General features: G+C 34.5%; 1 protein-coding gene across 1 annotated transcript in view; it reads left to right on the top strand.

Annotated features, from left to right (window-relative positions):
* Positions 1 to 20,100, top strand: part of LOC129953703 (uncharacterized) — a 35,750-nt gene extending 15,650 nt beyond the window's left edge. Inside the window, exons 3-4 of the mRNA XM_056067067.1 lie at positions 66 to 303; positions 14,217 to 20,100. Of these exons, the coding sequence (XP_055923042.1) occupies positions 66 to 303; positions 14,217 to 16,306 (2,328 nt within the window). The 3' untranslated portion in view covers positions 16,307 to 20,100. The remainder of the gene's footprint in view (positions 1 to 65; positions 304 to 14,216) is intronic.
* The last annotated feature ends 352 nt before the right edge of the window (positions 20,101 to 20,452 follow it).

The raw sequence follows: 20,452 nt of genomic DNA, 5'->3' as shown, positions 1-20,452 counted from the left end.
CTTTTTCTTAGTGTAAATGTTTGTATGTCTCTATATCTATACAAAAAATCTTGATTCCCATGCAGCTCTATGGCGAAAAATGGAACAGTTCTATGCCACGATTCGCGGCCAATTTGAGTTTTAATCCCTTGGAGCCAATGAAACCCGAGAAATCATCTAAAAATAGCACGACCACCGATTATAGAAATCGTTCTGATAGCCAAATATCCACATCCGCATCTGCATCGACGACGGCTGGAAAAACTGATGTCCCAGCTGTGGAATTCGACTGGAACAGTTCGGGTTTGGTGAATCCCTTAGATGGTATGCATAAAAGTTTAAATCTACTTAATCGCTTTTTGTGTATTTCAAAGCAGTTTATCGCTATTTCTATTGCTTTCTCATAAATTTTATGTAATCAAAATAATACAAAATAGAAAAACAAAATAATAACAAATTAAGGGACATTTTGTGTTGGTTTCTGATGTTGAGTTTAAATACTAATTAATTGACAACGGCTTTTAAAAGCTTAACAATTTTTGTTTTCTGTTTATTTCTTGTTTCTTTACTTCAAAAGAAAAAATCTATGCTTAGTTTATGTGTTCTGTTTCTTTTTTGTATCTATGCTTTTGGTTCTTAACTAATTTTCCTGCACATCATGTAAAAATACTGAGAGAGATCCTTCAATTTTTTTCTGTGCTTCATTTTGAATAATTTGTATTTAGATTTTTTGATTTTTATGTTTCTTTTTTGAACACCCATTTCATATAAAAATAAAAATAAAATACATAAAACAATTTAATTGCTTCCGAGTTAAATAATCACCAATTTTTGTCCATAATTATGTCTTAAGAAATTCGAAACTTTTTATTTATCTCTTCTGTAATTTTTTCAATGATATTTACTGTTGAAGATGGGAAACAAAAGTACTTTTTAAGTCAATTGAGGTTTTTATTTATCAAATTTTTATAAGATCAACATGAGTTGTTTATCAGTCTTACATACACTCCGTGAATCAATTTCTTATTCATAACCTATTTATTAAAAGTTTAAAAATTCTCCTTTTTACTTAATGACTTGACATACAAAAATAAATACAGGGGCCTTACTATGTATCTCGATTCTACTTTTGATTCTATTCGAAACTCATTTCCGATTCTACTTTCGAATCGTACTACGTATAAAAGTAGAAGCGAATGCCGGTTATACCAACTTTTTTCAAAAAATGTTCTACTTTTGAACGAGTATCGAGGTGTTTGACAGTTTTAAAAACAAAACAAAAATAAAGCATCAAATTTTTGGACAAGAATAATTATTACAAAAATGGAACCCATTGGAATTTGGTTTGATTTGCAAGGAATTGATGAACGGTACGAGCAAATTGAACGCAGAAGCATAAGAGATAATTCCAACATAACAGAGCTGTGTGGGAAAAGGTTTGTACATATATGTAAACGGTGATTTTTTAAGAGCTTGAGAACTTTAAAAAAAAAAAAACGCATAAAATTTGCAAAATATCATCGATTCTTTATTTGAAACGTTAGATTGGTCCATGACATTTACTTTTTGAAGATAATTTCATTTAAATGTTGACCGCAGTTGCGTCTTAGGTGGTCCATTCGGAAAGTCCAATTTTGGGTAACTTTTTCGAGCATTTCGGCCGGAATAGCCCGAATTTCTTCGGAAATGTTGTCTTCCAAAGCTGGAATAGTTGCTGGCTTATTTGTGTAGACTTTAGACTTGACGTAGCCCCACAAAAAATAGTCTAAAGTCGTCAAATCGCATGATCTTGGTGGCCAACTTACCGGTCCATTCCTTGAGATGAATTATTCTCCGAAGTTTTCCCTCAAAATGGCCATAGAATCGCGAGCTGTGTGGCATGTAGCGCCATCTTGTTGAAACCACATGTCAACCAAGTTCAGTTCTTCCATTTTTGGCAACAAAAAGTTTGTTAGCATTGAACGATAGCGATCGCCATTCACCGTAACGTTGCGTCCAACAGCATCTTTGAAAAAATACGGTCCAATGATTCCACCAGCATACAAACCACACCAAACAGTGCATTTTTCGGGATGCATGGGCAGTTCTTGAACGGCTTCTGGTTGCTCTTCACTCCAAATGCGGCAATTTTGCTTATTTACGTAGCCATTCAACCAGAAATGAGCCTCATCGCTGAACAAAATTTGTCGATAAAAAAGCGGATTTTCTGCCAACTTTTCTGGGGCCCATTCACTGCAAATTCGACGTTGTGGCAGATCGTTCGGCTTCAGTTCTTGCACGAGCTGTATTTTATACGGTTTTACACCAAGATCTTTGCGTAAAATCTTCCATGTGGTCGAATAACACAAACCCGACGAATCGACATTTCACGGTCTTCAGCAACACTCTCAGAAACAGACGCAATATTCTCTTCTGTACGCACTGTACGCATTCGTGTGGTTGGTTTAATGTCCAATAAAGTAAACTGAGTGCGAAACTTGGTCACAATCGCATTAATTGTTTGCTCACTTGGTCGATTATGTAGACCATAAATCGGACGTAAAGTGCGAAACACATTTCGAACCGAACACTTATTTTGGTAATAAAATTCAATGATTTGCAAGCGTTGCTCGTTAGTAAGTCTATTCATGATGAAATGTCAAAGCATACTGAGCATCTTTTTCTTTTTGGCACCATGTCTGAAATCCCGCGTGATCTGTCAAATACTAATGCATGAAAATCCTAACCTCAAAAAAATCACCCTTTATATGGTAGATTTGATTTTGTTAAGAATTATCATTTTTCTAAAGACGGCTTTATGTTCTTACTTAATACCATATCATCCGACATGACTACACGCAGAAGACAAAATGCTGTTCCGATTATCATAAAGTTATCAGCAGCATTGAAATTTTTGGCAACAGGCTGTTACCAAAACCAAATCGATGGTGACAAGAACGCTGAAATTGCAAAGCAAACCATGACAAAAGTACTTGCCGAAGTTTTGGTCTCAATCGAAAAATCGTTGATGATGAATTTTGAAATCAATGAGGAGAGAAACGAAAGTTCAAACGCTATTTTTGGAAAAATCACGAATTCCAGGTGTAATGTAATATTTAAAATTTGACTTACACCTTGACAAAAAAACTTCGCTCGCAAACACATTTTTTGTAGAGTGATTATTTTCGATTTTGCCTTGTTTTGAATTCTACTTTCGAGTTACGTAGTTCCTCATTTATTCGCAAGTTCATAAGAATATAGTTGACACTACTAGAACTATTCGATTCTCGTATGTTCGAAAGTAGTCAAATAGATACATAGTACCAATTTTTCGAATTCGAGCAATTTCATTGTAGAATCGAGTTACATAGTCAGGCCCCAGTAGTTAATATCTAAAAAGAAATAAAACTACTGTAAAACTATGTCAATTTCGCATTCGTACGCTTCTAAAACATGATTTTTCGCTTTTTCAGGAGTAGGTAGAAAATGTTGTTCCACATACAAAATGTTGATACATATTTGTAAACAATGGAAAGAAAGAAGATTTAAGTTTTAATTAAGAAGAATATTTCGAAGTTTTAAACTAGTTTCCAAATTCCAACGTATACTTGAAGACTTAAAAAACCAAAAGATATTATAGGTTAGTGAACAAATCACTATTCGAATATGTATCAGCTTTTTAGATTGATATTTAGAAAAGTTCTTATCACGTCTATTCATTTTCAATACAATACGATACATGTTACCGCGTGAATTATGACCGTTTTTTGAGTTTTTTTTTGATCTGGAAGGAATGAATTAATCTTTTTGAAATCTAATAACAATATTTATTATACAGGGTGGGCCATAAATTAGTTAACATTTGAAAAAATCGTATAAAAAAACCATTTAACATATTTTAGAAATCGTTTATTTATGAGAAAGCTAATTAGTTGTAATTTTTTTTTAAATTATACCGTCTAAATGACCACCGTTACGGTTTCTGCACTCATCTAAGCGAGCCCTGAAGTTTTTGAATACTCTTCTGCAAAGAGACCGCGAGATCAACGACATCTCTTCGATGATTTTTTTTTAATTTGACGGAGTATATTCGGTTTATCAATGTAGACACGACTCTTTAAATAACCCCATAAAAGTCTGCGGGAGATAGATCTGGACTTCTGGGTGGCCATGGGATGTCACCTAGTCTAGAAATCAGCTTTTCCGGAAACATTTCTTTGACCACCGGCAAGGACTCGTTCGATGTGTGACATGTTGCTCCATCTTATTGAAACCATGTGTTACGATTATAGCCAGCAAATTCCAGTAGCATCGGTGCTAAGAACTCCCGTAACATTTTTACATACTCGGTAGAATTAACAGTAACTGGACGGCTTAGAGAATCTTCAAAAAAGTAAGGTCCGATGATTCTTTTTGCTGAAATTGCAGCCCATAATGTTACCTTAGGAGAGTGAAGTGGCCTCTCATGTTTAGCTTTAGGATTTTCGCTGCTCCAATACCTACAATTCTGTTTGTTTACATGTCCATTTAGGTGGAAATGGGCTTCGTCAGAGAATAAGATGTTGTCAAAATTACTGAATTGACTTACGCAAATTTAAATCATTATGGTTTAGTTCTTGCACTAACTGGATCTTATATGGGTTTAATTTCAAATCTTATTTTAAAATACGGCGTAATGATGTGCAGGATAATCCTAATTCAGCCGAACGTTTACGCGTCGATAAATCTGGATCACGTCGAACAGAAGCAGAAACTTGCTGCACGTTCTCTTCGCTCAGAGAAGTCCGCGGACCGTCGGTTTGTTTCACATTTAGTGTAGATCCCGTCTCTTCGAACTTCTTCTCCCATTTCTTTATTAAAGGAGCACTTGGACACTGACTTAAGTCATGTAAACCATATTCAACGCGAAATAAGCGTCTCACAGTAATGAGCGAAAAGTTATTTAAATAAAACTGTTTCAAGCAGTAAGCGCCTTGCGGCCCCGCGAAGCGATCCATTGCGACTGAATTTCCAAGAACCGAGCTAGTGCCCCCGCCCGCGCCCCGCTAAGTTTCATTTAAATCTTAACGAATTCTTGGCCCACCCTGTTTATTGAAAAACAAACAAATGTTGGTCATGATGGCTTCTGATTGTAAAAATAAATCTGCCGAGGCCTTCACAGCAAATGATATCAGTAGGCGGGCATTCTAACTTCTCAAACGGTGCTTTGAAAGGAAAAAAATAATTGTTTTTTGTTTTTAAAACATATATCTTCCAGTTAAACCAATAAAAAACAAAAACACCAAACAATCGTAAATTGACATATGTACCTCAGATAACAAAGTTCAATTTTGTCAATTTGTTTTCGATGTTTTTTTTTGTAATAAGGGTAAACTTTTGAATTTTGTTTGCAAATTATAACCCTCTTGAATCAGTTAAAAACTGTGTGAGTTATCCTGTCCGCCAATTAAAAAAAAAAAAAAAACAAATCATACAAAAAACCTCCTTAGAATTGTAAAAATTAAAAATCTTGACCCGTGTCAACTCTTTCGCCCCATCTCCCTCCTCATAGGAATCCAATCGAAATCGTTGGCCTATGAAAAAGAGAGGAGATAATAGAAGGAACCTGAATAAAACAACAACAATTACTTGTGTGTGCTTAGAAAAATGCTAATCGGTTCAGTATAGTTCGATAGAACGAAAAAACCTGTAATTGGCTTACAACTTTCATGTGGGTGCGGTGGCGTAGTGCGTAGTGCACTAGCTCCTCACACGCTAGATCGCTTGTTCAAGCCCAGCTCGGGCAAAAGTTCTTCAAAAATTAAATTGAACATAAAGCGATTAAGCACCACTAAAAGAGTCTGATGATCGGGTTGGTCCCCGTGAAATAGCTATAACTCCAGCCTATGAACTTGGTGGTAGCACACACAAGTTGTTGTTGTTTCATTCTAAATATTCAAAAAAACAATAGTTTTACGAAAAAAACGTTTAAAGTTTTGACAAACAGAAATTGTTTTAAGTATTCTACTACTTAGTTGTTTACCAAGAATTCAAAAATAAAAACTTTTCTGAGTACCTGCTGACCTTGATCAGTCATACGATAGAGCACCAGTGTGTGAATTCGAAACGAAAGTAGCACCAATCAAGCGCTCAGTTACAGCCTTCAATAGCGCTCAAGCGACGAGTAACTTAAATTAATTTTGAATAGATAAATAATGATAGATAGTAGTACCCGTAGCATGATGGTTAGTGCTTTGGACTGTCATGCAAAGGGTCTGGGTTCAATCCCTGCCTGTGCCACCTTAATTTAAAAAAAAAAAAAAATAATTTTCGCGGGTACTGCCTCTTGCGAGGAATTGACAAATCCTTCAAGAGTAATTCTTGTCATGAAAAAGTGCTTTCTCAAACTAGCCATTCGGATTCGGCCCAAAATTGTAGGTCCCTTCCATTCCTGACAACAGTACTCGCACACAGGAATGGTTGAGAGTTGTAAGTCACTAGGCCCTGGTTCACAACGGACTGTTGCGCCACCCCATTTGATTTGAAATAATGATAATTTCATTTCTGAAAATTTACAGGCATACATATTTTGAAAACGTTAATTCAATATGAAAAAATCGATTGATCGTGTTACCCATCTTAAAAACCTTTTATATGTAAATTAAGAATGTGATATTTTCTGAAAAGGTTCTTCACTAATTTTTTAATAAGTCCATTATTTTCAAATTTATAAAGAGTTTAATGAAAGTTCATGATAAATTCTTGTTGAAATTATCGGCATGAATCTAAAATTTTGTAAAGTAAATACATTTTTTAAAAGAAAACACTTGTTTATTTTGGAGTGAATTCGTCACACCATCATTTAACAGTTCTTTACGATGAAGCCATACCAAACATGGATTTAAGCTGCATTCTTGGTAAACAGGTGGTACAACAGCTCGTAAAGAACCAAAGGCCTAGAGACGTACAACTCTCAACCATTCCTTTGTGCGAGTTAAGTTAGGGATGGAAGGGACGTATATTTCGTATTACGAATCAGAAGAGCAAATTTCAAAAAGTTAATTTCATGACAAGAATTACTTTTGAAGAAATGGACAATACTACATAGAAAAACAAAAAAATGTCAAATGACAGTTTTTCACCTAATCTTATTAAGTCTGGAGATATACAAAAAATCAAAGACATATTGTAGGTTTAGTCTTAATTTTAAGCAGGATATTAAGGCTACTAAATATGTTGTTAATTTCTAAAAGAAAAAACTGCAATGCGACTATACCGGTAACTAACTATTTGCCCCTGTTACGACTTTCAACTCTTTTTTTTTGTTTGTACTGATAGGAATTATCATTCAAAAATCTTTAAAAAATCTTTTATAAACTTGACTTAACGCTAACTAGACATTTCGCAGGCCTAATGATTGACTTTCTGGAATTAAGTTTTGCAAAGACGAAATCTACCTTAAGAATTCACTTCAATACTCAAAGCAAAGCAGCAAACTGAACCAAAAAATTTGCTCTTCTGAAACATTTAGCTATACATATATCAATTATTAAGAACACAACACAAAAAAAAAAAACAATCAACGGGGAAGTTACATGTGTTGCGTTTTTAAATCGCACTTTTTTGTGTTTTAAACTTGCAAATTTTCCTTTTTTCCACGTTAATTAAATTTATGTATCGCACCGTACACAAAAATATGTTATGTCGTTGGCAAGTGAGAAAATAAAAGTGCACCTTTCATATGCAGCCTTTGCTAACCATTAAGCGGGCGCGCGGTCATTTGTAACGGGAGCGGGCGCTCGTAACCGAAAAGACCTATGGGATGAATAAAAGAAATAAAGCACTAATAATTAAATAATTATTTATTGATTTGTACTCAGGCACATTATCATTATCTTTAAACTCGATTTGTCAAAATGTACTTAAAGTTATGAAAAAGGAACAATTATTACATTAATTAACATAACTCAAATATGAACGAAATGTACTACGCGCGCCCACTTGAAGGTTTAAACGTTAAGACATAACACTGGTTGAAGAATTCTCGTTGCTGTCAGTTAAATTATAATTTTCCTATGTGTATTTGTATGGCCTTAATTAAAATCCGGAAAAAAACACTTAGGCACTCGATATTATTCGTGATGGTATTATATATGTGTTATTGTTTTTTTGAATATTCTATATTTTAGTTTTTAAAACAAGGTTTATTTAAAAATTAACTTTCGACTGAATTCTAACCTATTTCTTTATCAAGTTCTTAAGCATTTAAACTTAGTTTAGGATAGAACTTCGATTTATTGGACATTTAAAGTTGAGGGTCTAAAAAATTAGAACTTGGTTAAGCAATGTATTTAATTCCATCGACTTTATTTTTGGACAAGATTAGGCTTAGGTCTTTTATACTTTAACCGATTTTTGACCTAAAAAATCACCAGCAAAGAAAATGTTACAGATGAATTACAACGATTTAAGTACGTCGTTGCACATAAACTTTGACTTTTTTAATCCCAACGGTTGATATTACATACATACATAATATCCGTGGCACGCATAGAAATTAAACTTAATTTCAAACCACCCATATGTCCATTTTGAACATATAAAAGTGTAAATTGACCGTCGTTTTACTTTTATGTCCACAACTGTTGGCACGTAGAACTCATGGTGTTTATTTACTTTTACTTGCGGAAGTCTTAAAATTACGAAGTCATCCTAGCTTACAACCAAATCAGAACTGAAAAATATTGAATATCGATACAATTTCGAAAATGAATGTTCTTAAAAGTCGAAAATAAAATTACATAGAGTTCTTAGAACTGCGTTAAGTAAAATTTCCAAAAACCGTCATTAGATGTTAATCTTGACATTAAAATAAGCAAACCAAACGTTAACCTAAAGCAAACCAAAATGGTTTTCAACATAAATGGTTTAAAAGTTAAAAAACAAATCCATCGTGTCTAAATAAGGGTTAAAAAGTGGAAAAATAAAATATTAATGATTAAAACTTGTATTTTATGTATCGACAAGATAGCTGAAGTCGAAGTTTGGATTCGTTATCGTTACCACATCACTAAAAAATTTAAGGTTTCATAAAACTTGGTATTGGTTTAATAAAAACGTATAAGTCCTCTCATAACTAAATGATAAACTTAAATGATTTTAGCTAATAGAAGATAAAGATTTGTCCTTCCCAAAATCATAATGCAGTTTAAGAAAAATAAAGAAATACATAAGTAAGATACTCTTAAAAAATGGAATTTATCTTTAGTAACAAGAATATTTTATACACCCTCGGTTGCGATCTCTCAAATTTAGCTTCCTATATTCAACAGTAAATATCATTTAATTCAGGCACAATTAACAAAAAAAAAAATAATCATTTTAATTAATCTTCACAAATTTGCTTGAAGCGATGCAGTGCATGGATTTTTCATGTCCTTCTGCTCCCGCGCGTATGAGATTTGCAGTTCCAGCAAAACAGCTTCTTGTGCTCTTTACGCAAAAGTAATTATTTTCAATTCTTCTTTGTTTTTCTTTTTCTTTAAATGTTATTTAATTAAAAAATCTTTATTTTCGTTCTATTTTCAACCAAAAATAAAAAAAAAAACATAACAAAACTTAAAAAACATAAACCGCTTCAAGTTTGTTTCATTTCGATCCCAAGAAATGGTATGTTTATTTTGATTTTATCTTTCAAACAAAAATACAAAAATAATAATTCATTAAAAACCCAATCATTAAGAAAACAAACAAAAAGATTTGAAAAGAAAAAAAAACTGAAAATAGAAAATAGAAAACATTACGTTTTGTTTATTTCGGTTTCTTTGTTTTTTTATTTACTTTTTTAACTATCTCTCATGATTGAAAATTGTGTCCAGCATCACAAGCACACACTTTACTATTGGACCTAGACCAACTAGTGGTGGTGGCTAATCTTGATAAAATAAATCTTGATTCCTCCTGTTCCTCTCCATGTTTCGCAACACCGTCACCATCTTCGTCATCGTCACTTATTTCAACTGTACCTACTACCCATTCGGCTGCTACTACGGATTCGGCTAACACTTTTGTTAAACAATCACACGCTGACGATTTGCTTGCAATCGATGTTCCAACACCAACTTTAACTCCACCGCAAATGTATGATCTTATCATGATGTCTTCATCATCGCCGACGGCGGCGGCGACCACGTCTATGTCGTTCTCGTCATCATTGTTGTTGTTACCACCATGCAATTCTTCTAATTCCTCTGTTTTTGTAAATGGCACATCTCGCACTAAACAAAAATGCTTAAATGATTTTGATAAACCAACTAATTTTATAAATACTACTGCTACTACAACAACAACTACTAATAACATTTTTGCTAACCTTGGATCCAATGATCATAACTTCAATCAATATTTGGACTTTAGTAAGTTTTCCACATGTTTTGTGTAAAATTGTTGTGTGGTAGTACTTACTTATGTTTTTTAGTCTATTGTTTTACTTTGGTTTTTTGATTTTTGTTTCTCGATTTCGATTTCGATTTTGTTTATTAAAATTTTGTTTCTTTTGCATGTTTCATTGTTTGGCAATTGTTTGATTGATTGAAGCCTAAAAAAAGCTTTTTCAAAATAAAATTGATACAACGCAGCACCGCATACGTTGGAATGTATGCTCTGCAAAATAGTTAAAAATGCATAATTGGGATCGCAGCACGAATTTAGCTATCATAGCACTTCATAAACTTTAGTATTGAATTTGAAATAGATTTGAGTTTCTTTTTAGAGGGAGAGAGTCCTGGGATTTTTTTTTTAAATATTTATTTTATTGTTAAAGTTTCAATGATAGCTGCCTGTTATGCTGAGTTTGCGAAGTATGATATCCTATCATATTGTTACGCTCCATTCCAATGCATTTTAAGAACATTTGGACAAACAAAGAAGTCTCTACATGTTCTTAAAACTGTCTTTTCTTTAACATAATTGTAGAATCAAACCTATTAGCATTACCTGGTTCAAGGCGATTTCATTAATTCAAGCCTGAACTTCATTTGCAGTCAACTGCATTCTTTGAATACAAAATAAGACCTAGTTAATTTGCTTAGTGGACATTAAGTTTCTCGCTTGCAAAAATGGTTAACATTCCTCTTGTCGCTATAAAGGGTAAAATATTCTCAACTTTTTACAGAATCCAACCGCCAGGTAGAACAGTTTACGTACTGTATTATTATTATTATAAACAAAACACTAATAGTCTTTAATGCAGACCCATGCATGATTTAGACAGGATCATTGCAATGTTTACCGGACATTCATCAAAATACTCGTTGTCGAAGATGTACAAAACAACATCAAAAGGAAATTGTTATTCTTATGTGTATAGGAAAAATTAAGTTTTCCTTTGGCTTTTTTGGTCACTTTGATCGTGGCAATGAAACAAGGTTGTTACATTAACTTTTCCCGACGTTTCGGCAGGGGTTGCTGCCTTCCTCAGGGGAACTTTATTAAACATGAAATATAAAACACATAGTACAATATTGTGGACAACAAGAATAAGAAAAAACTTACAATTTAACAATTAAATTTTAAAACAATGTAAAAAAAAAAAAACACTTCTAATTAAGAAGTTCAGTCTATAACTACAAAAAAACAAAGAAAAAACTCTTATGAGGAAACAAGTGAGCAATATACAGATGATATACTCTGTGTGTCTTGCTTGCGATTCATATTGTTTTTGTTGTTCAGGATATGGAGCGTTTCGAGTGTATATCGCTTGGAAGTATACACTGTATATCGCTTGGAAGTATGAAATTGTTATTCACTACCTCTGGAAATCTCTGTCTAGTTTTTGAAATTAATCCCTCGGAAAGGCGTTTCTGAGGAACTTTAATGAACTTTCCGGAACGAAAATCAAATACCTGATTTAATTTTTCAACTCGACGAAATAACTTTAGTGATAATTCGCATTCCAGCTTTAATTAAGTGTACTTGTGACTGCCATCATCACCTACCTTACCTTCATGTTAAATTGGGAACTTAATTTCACTAGACGGGCTGCATGTCAAATTAAAAACTTGTCTTACTTTCAAGTCCTTCTTATGTCGTTTAAACCTGTCCATTGTCCGTTTGTCAATTTGTCTGTGTAGAAACGTCTTTTGATCTAATCACCAGTTTTTAATGCATTTTAAGTCGTATTTTTAGTCATATGTCTACCTTAAGGCTTTTTCTTTATAGACAACCCTAGCGTCCAGTGTCTTTTAACTACTTTCTACGTTCCGCTTGTAGGTTTCGCAGGGTAAATCTTAGAAAATTACGACAGGCCTCATCCTATTTGTGTGGTCCATGGGCTTTTTACCCTGCCTGTCTATATACATAGATACAATATTGTTGGAAAATCGTTGGTTATAGCCTCCTGAAGATCAATATCTGGGCATCTTCTTTGTACATTAAAGTACCAGCTAAGTTAGATATACATATAGACATGTGTTCCGATCACTGCATTCTTCGCTGCAATCCTAGACTGTAAAGTAGCATTGAAAAGCTAAATGACTGAGCCTTATTAATTACGGTTGACCTCCATGTTGTTATTGATCTTTTAACTCTTCTTAAATCTAAAGATTCTACAGAAGCGACTGCTTTGCTATATTTTCGTTTGATTTCCTTAAAAGATTAGCAATCTTTCTCTATTTGTGTTTCCTAATCTTGAAGATGTTTAACTGGCGTATAGGAAGGCGAATTTTACGTTGGACTTGAAGAGTTGCAATTTGGTGCTTAGAGATGACAACTACATCTAGGACCCAAATAGGAACAAATAATCCAAAAGCACTACATGTTTTGTTTATCCTACTGATAACATCAGAGTTCATTCCACTATCAGTTGTTATAATGTTGCCTAGTTAGTTGAACTGTGTGAGACTTGAAGGCGTCCAGCTTCAGAATAATCAGCTTTTGTGTGCTGCAATCAGCTTGCGGCATTTTGCGCTTTTTTAGCATTGATTTTAAAGCCAGCAAGTTCCCCGTTCGTTGAGAGCAATTAGCCCAAGCCACTTGACACAAATTCATATGACTAAGCTTTTCGAATGGACTCCATTGGAAGCCATTTCTCTTCTTTGTACCAACTATGGTAGTCAAGCTTAATTGGTGACAACACATCTCCCTTCCATCTAAGTTGGTAATTAATTTCAGATGGTATTTTTTAGCATCCCCTGATTTTTTTGCTTGTTCACTCTTTGTAACACCTGCTTTTATGTGAGTCATTTACTATCATACGTTTTATAAAATGCTGCCCTTGAGGAAAAATCTAGGAACTTGAACAATTGTAAGTCACGAAAGAATATTAGTGATTGCCCAGCTGAAAAAAAAAGTTTTTCTATGGACTCGATTGTGGTTTTTCCAACAAACCATAATGACTAACCATCTATCGGAGACAACAAGTATAAATCGAAAAATCAGTACGTAGACGAGTTAATTATAGCCCGTCTTCCTGAAGTATTAGTCACCGGCAATGGAGTGCATTATTCCAAACCTTAACTCATATAATTCCGACATGACGACGTAAATTGAAGACCATTTGTTTTAAATACCTTTTATATGCGGCATTTGAATTAAAACTAATAAAAATAACAGTTCGAAAAAAGGGATTTTCACCTAAAATTTTCAAAAAAAATTGTTTGCGATTGATATCAGGGATGGAGGAAACCTACATTGACATAACAAACCAGCGCAAAAACGTCAATACGGGTGCTACAAAATTTGAATTTGAGTGGATTAATAATTTCAATAGGGCATTCATTTATAATCAGGTCAAAACGACGTCGATGAACCCATAAAATATATTTATAACATATTACTTATTAAATTTCAGTCCTGTTCATAGTTCTGAAAATATTCAATGCTACTTGTAAATTCTGAAGTTACCTTTTTTAAACATCGATCTTCTATAGCGGTATTAAATTACACGCTTCTACAATGCAAACAAAAATAAATATATAAAATAATTGATTTTAAAATATTATTTCATTGATTACAATTTTTCTCACCACAACACATTAGCACTAGAATTGTAGCAACGTTAATCATGCATTCCAAACAGTTGGCTAAAAGCGCATTAGTTCCGTTCCAGTCGTGCTCCGTTTTTTAAACAAAACAAAAAATTGTCCTGGCTGCTTTTTTTATTCATTTTTTATTTAAATATTTTCTTTTTATAACAATAATGAATATTTCTTAATAAATAAATACTTTTAGCATTATTAACATTTATTTATCTTTCCCTCCCTTCCAAACAATAAAAATAGGGGTTAAAGAAATCTTACACGAAAGAACGATTGAAACGCTTCACACGACGCAGTCTGGGGAACCTAATGCATCCTCTGACCAGCAACCGAGTGCAGCCCTCAAAAGCAATAACATCATCAACAATAACACCATCTATGACAGCAACGACAAATCATTACGATGCTATATTGACAGCGGCGAGGAGACAATCCCAGCCCCAATTGAATTTAAGTCGAATGCGGATGCACCAGTTGCCATTTCAACAACATCAACAGCAGCAACCATCATCACAGCCTCAACTGCATTATCAGGCGACTACGCTGATATAACCTGCGGTGAATTTCAACCCAGTGTATTAGAAACCAATTTAGACGCAATCACAACAACATCACACGTACTTAACCATAAAACCACCAATTCAGCCAAATATCAGGAAGGTCTTAAGACTGATCTGGAAACAGAATCACAACACTCTGGGGTTGTTAGCACGTCTACTTATGCTGGTCCACTTAAGGAAACTCATATTTTCACCCCATCAAAAGGTGAAAATGCTCTCTCGTCTAGGTCGTCCGCCGCTAACACTCTAACTAAAACACCACGTACCTCGGAGAGCAAGTGTCCGATTGATTTTGATTATGAAATTGCGGCAGCTGGAATTATAATCGATGAAACTGTTGTGAAGAAGGAGTACCGAGATGTTGAATACAATCCAGGTTTTGGTTCAAAATATCGTGAAGAGACAATCGAACATAGTCACCGTTTGTCGCCAGATATCGGGCTCCCGAAGCACATTTATCTTAACAGTGAACACTTGAATAGCAGAGAGACCCCGAAAAATCCACTTGATGACATCGGAATTGGTGAGCCTGAAAAAAGTTATGAAAAGAAAGCCCCAAGCGTACCTAAGAGCAGCTCATTCGATGATGAATTTAGCGATTTCCAATCCGTCCCAGCACCTGCACTTCCACCTGCATCTGCACAACCCACAATTGTACCTTCCAGCATCATTCCTTCTTCATCGGCAAAAACTGATCCGAAAACAAGCCCTAGTCATTGGCGAGTTCTGAAAGAAACCGCAGAAATTTCTTCCTTGAGCAGTCGCACTGGCACTCCGGTATCCCTCAACGACGAAATGATACTCTGTCCAGCAATTCTGCTTCCACAAGCCATTCAGATGGAAAGTAAACCGAAAATCGAGTGGCCCGAGCCTGGCATCAACCCGGAAGAATTGGCGCGCATTGAAGAACTCTTCCCTCAACCAAAAGGAAGCAGCAATAAACCATCACCTAGTCATAGTGTTCGATCTCAACAGCAAACCGGCAACAACAGAAACACTCCCCAATTGGGCGCCGATGACGATGATTGGTCTGATTTTGTTTCCGTTCCAGCAGCACCATCCAATCACATTCAGAGCATAAGTCAGCAATTTCAAAAGAGACAGGTTTCTCCTGCAAAAACAGCCGCAGACCTTAACAATGACGATGAATGGTCAGACTTCGTGTCTAGCGCACCACCACCTCAAAACAACATGCGCCCATCTGTCTATCCTCAGTTCAACAGTGCTTCATGGCAAAATGCGAATTTCTACAACAATCCAATGAGTGCTTACGCTTCGCCACCAACAAGTTTCTACTACCAGCCGCCTGCACCGCAGCAAAATCTCAGCAATAATCTTGTGCCAAATTTATCAAACATCAATAACAACACTGCACTCCCCGTTAACAACAACGTCGTCAACAATAATTCAATTAATCAGTATTTGATTAATAACCAGGCGAATCACTTGAACCACCATCACCAGCAGCACATTCAAATGATGCGAGACTTCTCGAGTGCCTCGCCCATGGATGGCGGATCTCTATCATCGGCAGCGCCATCTATGCACCATCAATATTCACTGCAAGCAGCACCCGGTTATGGGTATAATCGTGGACTCCAGCAACACCCACACCAACATCAACAACAGCAGCATGGTAAATCCAGTCAATTTGGTAGCGGATCAAGTAAGATCGCTCCCAGTATATCGTTAATTCCAGATTTAGGTTTTGTTGCACCGGCACACACAAGTTTCATTAGTGTTCCCAAAAACAGTTTTGCCACAAAGAAATGACGTTTGCTGAACTATGATCAAACTGAGGTTGTTGGAGGCACCAGCGGCGTAAGAAGTGAATTAATTCGACGCCGTAATAGCGGTCTAAATGGTTGTTCTATCAATAATGATATTATCACATAGGATTGACCTCGTATTTTGGTTGTTTAATTTTATTTTTATTTTTTTTTATATTTTTATTTGTTTTTATTTTTGTTTACTTTTTAATTGTTCCATTTTTTTAGTCTTAAGGAACAGTTTAGCTGTTGGTAGTAAATTGAATGACGATACGGCCTAGAAACCTATCGTAACTGATTCCGTCTTTTATGCCCTTGGCAATGAGTGATACGATTTTTTAAATCTCTTCTTTAAAAAATATAACAAAATAGTTATTCAATATTAGCAGGATAATCACATTATTAATAGAATTAAAAATGCTACTGCGTCGACGACGCTTTATAAATCACGCGTAGCAAAGAATTGGTTCTTTTAAAAATTTATCATATATGTAAATATGTGAAAACCGTTTTAACAGAATAGAATATTACAAATTTTAACACTATTTATTGAGTTTTTGACATAAGGTTGTGTTTGAGGTTTTCTTGGAAGTCTTCTATTGTATGATATTACAATAAACATAAGTCCAACCATCTTGTCAATCTCGAACTGTTTGTTGTTCTTGATAACATTTTGTACCAAATGGCTTCAGAGTTATTACCCTAAGTAGGAGTACAGTACTGCCTTATTCTTTGGCGTTAGGTAAAAAGCTCTTAAGGATTTTTGATTTGGTGTCTCTTTAGTTGAATTAGTTACAACAAAAGTCTAGAACAACTGCTAATATGGTATTAATTTAGTGTTGTGACAATAAGACAGACAAATTCATATTTAGTTTGATATTAAAGTCTCACGTTTATTGAGTCTGTGTGATCAGTTTCTGACTTAAGTCCCTTTTATCTTACGTCAAAGGATTTAAAGTTATAATAACTTTTATAGATTTATTTTACTTGATTTATGAAGATTCTTTTGGGCTTACTATGGAATATAATTTGGTCTATCTTTTATCTCCCTGGCCCAATGTCCTTCAAATGAGCTTTATCTTTATGCTCGTGGAGACAGGCTCTTTCCAGAACGTTTTCTGTAATACTTCGCAGGAGATCTGGGCATAGCGCGTGCATTTCATTACGAATATTATCCTTGAGCTGCGGGGTGGCAGTAGGATTACTTACGCTCACTTTAAAATAGCAAAAAAGTCTAATGCTTTCAATTTCACAAAGCGTAGATTCCAATTACGTAGTCCTTCCCTGTTGCTTATTCAAACAATTATTAAAAATCTTTTTTATTTTGTATTAAATTGACATAAATTTGTAGGAAATTATTAAAACCACGACTTCAGATAGTTGCGAAGCTAATGCGTTCACCAAATCAGTTTTTTTCGTTGAGGCTAACAGCAAATGTTTTCTTCCAATACATTCCAGCGAATTAAGATGCGTGTTGCCAGAGGTCCAATCTTCAGTAGTGATAAACCCCAGTTAATTGTGTTTCATCCTAAGTTCGGTGGTTTTTTCCTTGTGAGCATGCGAAGAGTATTGCTGAAAAATGGAGTGCTTGCCCGCAAATAAGGTATTACTATCACAACCTCTTCTTAAATATTATTTTGATAGTTGGAAGAACGTGCTTTCACTGCCAGCTCACACAGAAATGCAATTTTGTAGCACCATCATACGACACTCCCCACCAAACCATCACTGAAGCTAGATGATGGCCTCTTTGAACTGTTCCAAACTTTTTAGAAGCTTTCTTGGAATTATGGGCGTAAATCCTGTTGTTTTGGAAATTAAATTTCTGTTCTACTGTACACATTTTCTCATCTGTGAATAGAATATATTTGTGCTTGTCTTTGAAGCAACACTTCAAAGACACTTCACTCTTATCTTGGGCAGATCCTTAGTCTGGCTTTGTCCGGTATTTCTGCGGTAAGAGCTAAGCCTTAGATCTTCGTTTATGAGGCGTGACATCGTCCTTTGTGGGTATAATTTTATTTTTGCGGATGAGGTTTCTACGGATTCTTTCCCCTAATGCTTTGATCACTGCGTCCTATTTTCAAGAGCTCGGCCACTTCTTGTTCTATCATCAACAGAGGCGATATCGTTGTATCGTATTTTAGCGCAATAGATGCATTTTTTAAAAGATATTTTGAGTGGTTTGAACAATCCGAAAATCTCAATGTGAGTTTTACTGCATTTGTCCTTAAATATGATTTGAAAATAACAACAGATCAATACAATTTTTATTTTGGCTTTTTATAACTTAGGAACAGATCTTATGGCTTAGATTGTTATAGAAGAATTCCCCTAGGTCTTGCGTCCTTCAGCTAGAGCATATAAAGAGGAGGTGAAGATCTCCTCTTCCTCATCGATACAGTCCTCACAAAGTGCATAGTGCCCGGTTATGACACCGATTAGTGAGCTTATATGCAATCTAGTGAGAGATATTAAGTACCTCAAGCGCTTTAAATCTATAGTGGGCTAGATGTTTTTCGTGACCTGACACGTGTTAACGTTATTCCACCTGATATTTGTCTTCTTTATAGCGTCTTGCATATGTAATACTTCACATGTAACGATTAATATGCCAGTATTAGCTAAACGTGGTAAAATGGTTTGTACTGTACCATTTCTGTCGAGTTCATCTGCTTTGCGCCTGAATTTTTGGAAATGTTTGCCGACAATTTATCTTTGCAGCCCCATTGTGGATTATCTAGTGGCTTTAATTCTTTCTCAAAAGTTTTTTGACTTTAAAAATTGGCAATCAAAGTTTTTGGACTTTCCAAAACATTTACAAGAATGCGTTAAACATTCACATCAGTTCGAACAGTTCTTTCAACTCGAAGAGGATTAATACTACAGCTCCTTGTTCACGTATGCACTACCATTTCGTAATCATGTGCACAGAGGGTGGATTTTGAACACTAAAATGACGCCGATAAGCTCTTTGGGTTTCTATTCCATTGGTCCTCTTTAAATCTCCCAAGTTCGGTTTAAGGGTACCTTAAAACAGAAAAACAGCTGAGTTATGATATGTTCATATAAGGAAGCAACTTCTGACTCGTTGAATCAACATTCTTAGGAAAAATCATGAATGTTGATAATCTTTTTTTTTTAAGTTCGAACGCATGCTTCAAATTTTGTTTATGTTTCCTAATTTTCAAGGTTCGTAAAGCTGGAAAGATAAGAAGCGAAAATTTAAATTCTTATGGCTCCTTTTGGGGTAGTTTAGTGTTTTAATATGGGTTGAGCACAAAAATCAGTGCTCTCTAACGTTGAACTAGGAAATAGACAGAAGAACATTCCTACTGTAAGTGTCAGCATTTATGCCTGGGAATGATTTTTTACTAGGCCATTGTGGGCCATGGCAATGGTTGTGACCTTGAAAACTTCAAGTCTTATTGGTAAAACAATACTATTATAGGAATCCTCAGGGTGTCTTATTACTTTTTTTTTTAATAAAAGATATTTAAAAATATTTATACTTGATATGTAAAGGTACCCGTGTATCTATGAAAAGCTAGAAAGCAAACTCGGTTCAATCATAGGTCAGCAGACGAAGAACAGGATGATAAAAAGCTTTAACAGAACTGCTTTGCAACTGAACTTCTTTTAAATGAATAGAGAAACTTAATTGTGCTTGTGCTCCAAAGTTATTAAGATATATAAAATGACGTTTTAATGATTAAAAAACTTAACTTCAACTCATAATTAAAAACAAACAAGCAAGAAATCCCGTGCTGCTGTCTTCATTTCGAAAAAAAAATTAAATGCAAATCATATAATAACTCAAAACTTATGCAATAAATCAATTATGTAGATTTAATTCTTTCGAGACATTGGTAAAAGTGATACAACAAATAACAAACAAAAACAAAAAAAAAACTCAAAGTAGTCGTGAATTGTAAAGTAAAACCTAATTTAGAAAAATAGTAAAACAAAAATAGTTGTATGTGTAAAATTTAATTTTAAACCGATATTAAATTTAAAAAAAAAATAAGAAAATAGAAGAAAACTATTAAACAATTTAAGAAATAAATTATTGTTATTAATATAATCTTTATTTTGTTTTGTAGTTACATTTAGTTAAAAATGCGAATTTTTAACTTTTATTTTTTTTTCT

The sequence above is a fragment of the Eupeodes corollae genome, chromosome 1, assembly GCF_945859685.1.
Source record: "Eupeodes corollae chromosome 1, idEupCoro1.1, whole genome shotgun sequence".
NCBI lineage: Eukaryota > Metazoa > Arthropoda > Insecta > Diptera > Syrphidae > Eupeodes > Eupeodes corollae.
This window is presented reverse-complemented; position numbering and strand designations above follow the sequence as displayed.